The 2500-nt window shown below is 48.2% G+C and overlaps 2 protein-coding genes across 2 annotated transcripts in view; one reads left to right on the top strand and one right to left on the bottom strand.

Annotated features, from left to right (window-relative positions):
• The window catches only part of EMWEY_00024500 (hypothetical protein, conserved), a gene marked incomplete at both ends in the record, with an annotated part of 4858 nt that extends 4774 nt beyond the window's left edge, over nucleotides 1–84 (top strand). Inside the window, one exon of the mRNA XM_013478018.1 lies at nucleotides 1–84. This exon is cut by the window's left edge and continues 956 nt beyond it. Within this exon, the coding sequence (XP_013333472.1) occupies nucleotides 1–84 (84 nt within the window).
• Nucleotides 85–1001: 917 nt separating this feature from the next.
• EMWEY_00024490 (hypothetical protein, conserved) lies at nucleotides 1002–1583 on the bottom strand (the record flags this gene model as incomplete). Its single annotated transcript, XM_013478017.1, has 1 exon — nucleotides 1002–1583. One exon carries the CDS (start codon nucleotides 1581–1583, stop codon nucleotides 1002–1004), a length of 582 nt encoding a protein of 193 aa, XP_013333471.1.
• Between the last annotated feature and the right edge of the window lie 917 nt (nucleotides 1584–2500).

The following is a 2500-nucleotide window of genomic DNA, read 5'->3' as shown; positions in this document are numbered from 1 at the left end:
AGCGACACAGACATCAGCAGCGAAGTCCAAGAGAGCGAGATGGTCGATTTGTTAGACGACGCATTTGCTTCTAGTCCTCTCTAGCAGCAGCAGCAGCAGCAGCAGCAGCAGCAGCAGCAGCAACAGCAGCAGCAGCAACAGTAGTAGTAGCAGCAGCAGCAACAATAGCAGCAATAGTAGCAATAGCTCTGCTGCTGCTGCTGTTGCTGCAATATTCAATTCTTGTGTGTGTACTAAATAACAGCAGCAAATGCTGCAGCAGCAGCAGCAGCAACAGAACCAGCGAGACTGTTGCTGCTGCTGCTGCAGAAACGGCAACTGCTGCGCTGCTGTACCTGCTACAGGGCAGCAGCAACACTATCCTGCTTTTGCTGCAGCTACTGCAGCTGCTGTGCTGTACTTTCTTCAGGGCAGCAGCAACATGTTGCTGCTGCTGCAGCAGCACGAACATGTTGCTGCTGCTGCAGCATCAACCTGTTGCTGCTGCTGCAGCAGCAGCATGCTGCAGCAGGGAAGCTTAGAGACATAGTCACAAATGCCTTAACAAATGTATGGCAGCAACAGCAACAGCAGCAACAACAGCAGCAGCAGCACCTGCTGCTGTTGCTGCTGCTGCTGCTGCTGCTGCTGCTGCTGCTGCTGCTGTGGGACCCAGAGGAGCTTTTGTAGTCTCCATTAAGGTTAGTAAGAAATAGCGGATGTATTCAAAGCAGGTCTTGCTGCAGCAGCAGCTGCTGCTGCTGCAGCAGCTGCTGCAGTTGCTGCTGCTGCTGCAGGAAAACGGCAAAGGCTGCTGATTACGCAGCAACAATGTCAGTTAGTAGTATAATTAGCAGCAGCAAATGAAGCAGCAGCAGCAGCAAAATATGAATGCAGCAGCTGCAGCTGCTGCAGCTGCTGCAGCTGCAGCATTTCATAGTAAACCTATAGGATTAAATGCTGTTGCTGCTGCAGTTGCTGCTGCTGTTGCTGCTGCTGTTGCTGCTCATTTTGGAGCAGAATTAACGGCTATTGCTGCTACTACTACCACTGCTGCTGCTGCTGCTGTTGCTGCTGCTGCTGCTGCTGCTGGAGAGCAGCACAGCCTTAGTACCATGTACTCTTAATCTATATATGCATGTATACTTGCTGTTGCCGAAGTTCTCTAAGAATTCAAATATTATTTTCTTTAGTGGCTGCTGCTGCTGCTGCTGCTGCTGCTGCTGTTGCTGCTGCTGCTGCTGCACCTTAAAACGGCAGCTTTTGCTGCCTTGCTGCAGCACAAAATCACCAAGCAGCACACCACCTGCTGGTACTGATGGTGGTGGTGCTGTGTCTGCTGCTGTTGCTGCTGCTGCTGCTGCTTCTTGTTTGCCTGGCTTTGAAGGTAACACCGATGACATCCAGCTGCTGCTGCTGCTGCTGCTGCTGCTCTTATCTGCAGCCTCTGAGCCCGTAATACTACCACTACTACCGCTGCTGCTGCTGCTGCTGCTGCTGCTGCTGCTGATAGGAGGAGGAGGAGCATATAACCTGCTGCTGTCTGCATAGCCCCATACGCGCATGCGTTTTGGGGCTGTGTCTCTTGATAACGAAGACACCATATCATCAACAGCAACTGCATGCACGTACACCTGAACAGCAGCAGCAGCAGCAGCAGCAGCAGCACAAGCAGCATAAGGAGGAAGTGTAATGACTACCCCATACCCATACTGTATGCACACCAACAGCAGCAACAACAGCAACACGGTCGCCTTAGCTGCAGCAACGGCAGCAGCACAACCAGCAACAACAGCAGCAGCACCAGCAAGCAGCACCAGCAGCAGCAGCAGCAGCAGCAGGAGGCCTACAGCAGTAGGTAATATAATAGCTATATTCCCTTTATTGCCTCTAAAGGCAAAACAATTTCCTGGTAATCTATCTGGTCTTAATACTGTCTCTGCTGGTCTATGCAGCAGTGCTGCTGCTGCTGCTGCTGTCTGCTGCTGCTGCTGCTGCTGCTGTAAACCTAAGAAACTTAATATATTCTGCTGAATACCACGCCATACACTTCCCCTGCAACAACAACAGCAGCAACAATAGCAGCAAATGCAGCAACAGCAGCAACAATAGCAGCAAATGCAGCAAATGCAGCAGCAGCAACAGCAAGGGTAATTGCAGCAAAAGGACTAACAAGGGTATATAAGAAAAAGAGACAAAAAAAAGACAAAAAAGGAGACAAAAAAAAGGAGACAAAAAAAGGAGACAAAAAAGGAGACAAAAAAAGGAGACAAAAAAAGGAGACAAAAAGAGACAAAAAAAAAAAGATAAAGAAAGAAAGAGACAAAAAAGGAGACAAAAAGAAAAAAGGGGACAGAAAAGGAGACAAAAAAAGGAGACAAAAGAAGAGAAAAAAAAGGAGACAAAAAAAGGAGAAAAAAAAGGAGACAAAAAGGAGACAAAAAAGGAGACAAAAAAGGGAGAAAAGAAGAAGAAGCAGACAAAAAAGAAGAAAAAAGGAGAAAAAAAAAAAAAAAAAAAA

Source organism: Eimeria maxima, genomic scaffold, assembly GCF_000499605.1.
Source record: "Eimeria maxima Weybridge genomic scaffold, Emw_scaff253, whole genome shotgun sequence".
NCBI classification, from domain to species: domain Eukaryota; phylum Apicomplexa; class Conoidasida; order Eucoccidiorida; family Eimeriidae; genus Eimeria; species Eimeria maxima.
This window is presented reverse-complemented; position numbering and strand designations above follow the sequence as displayed.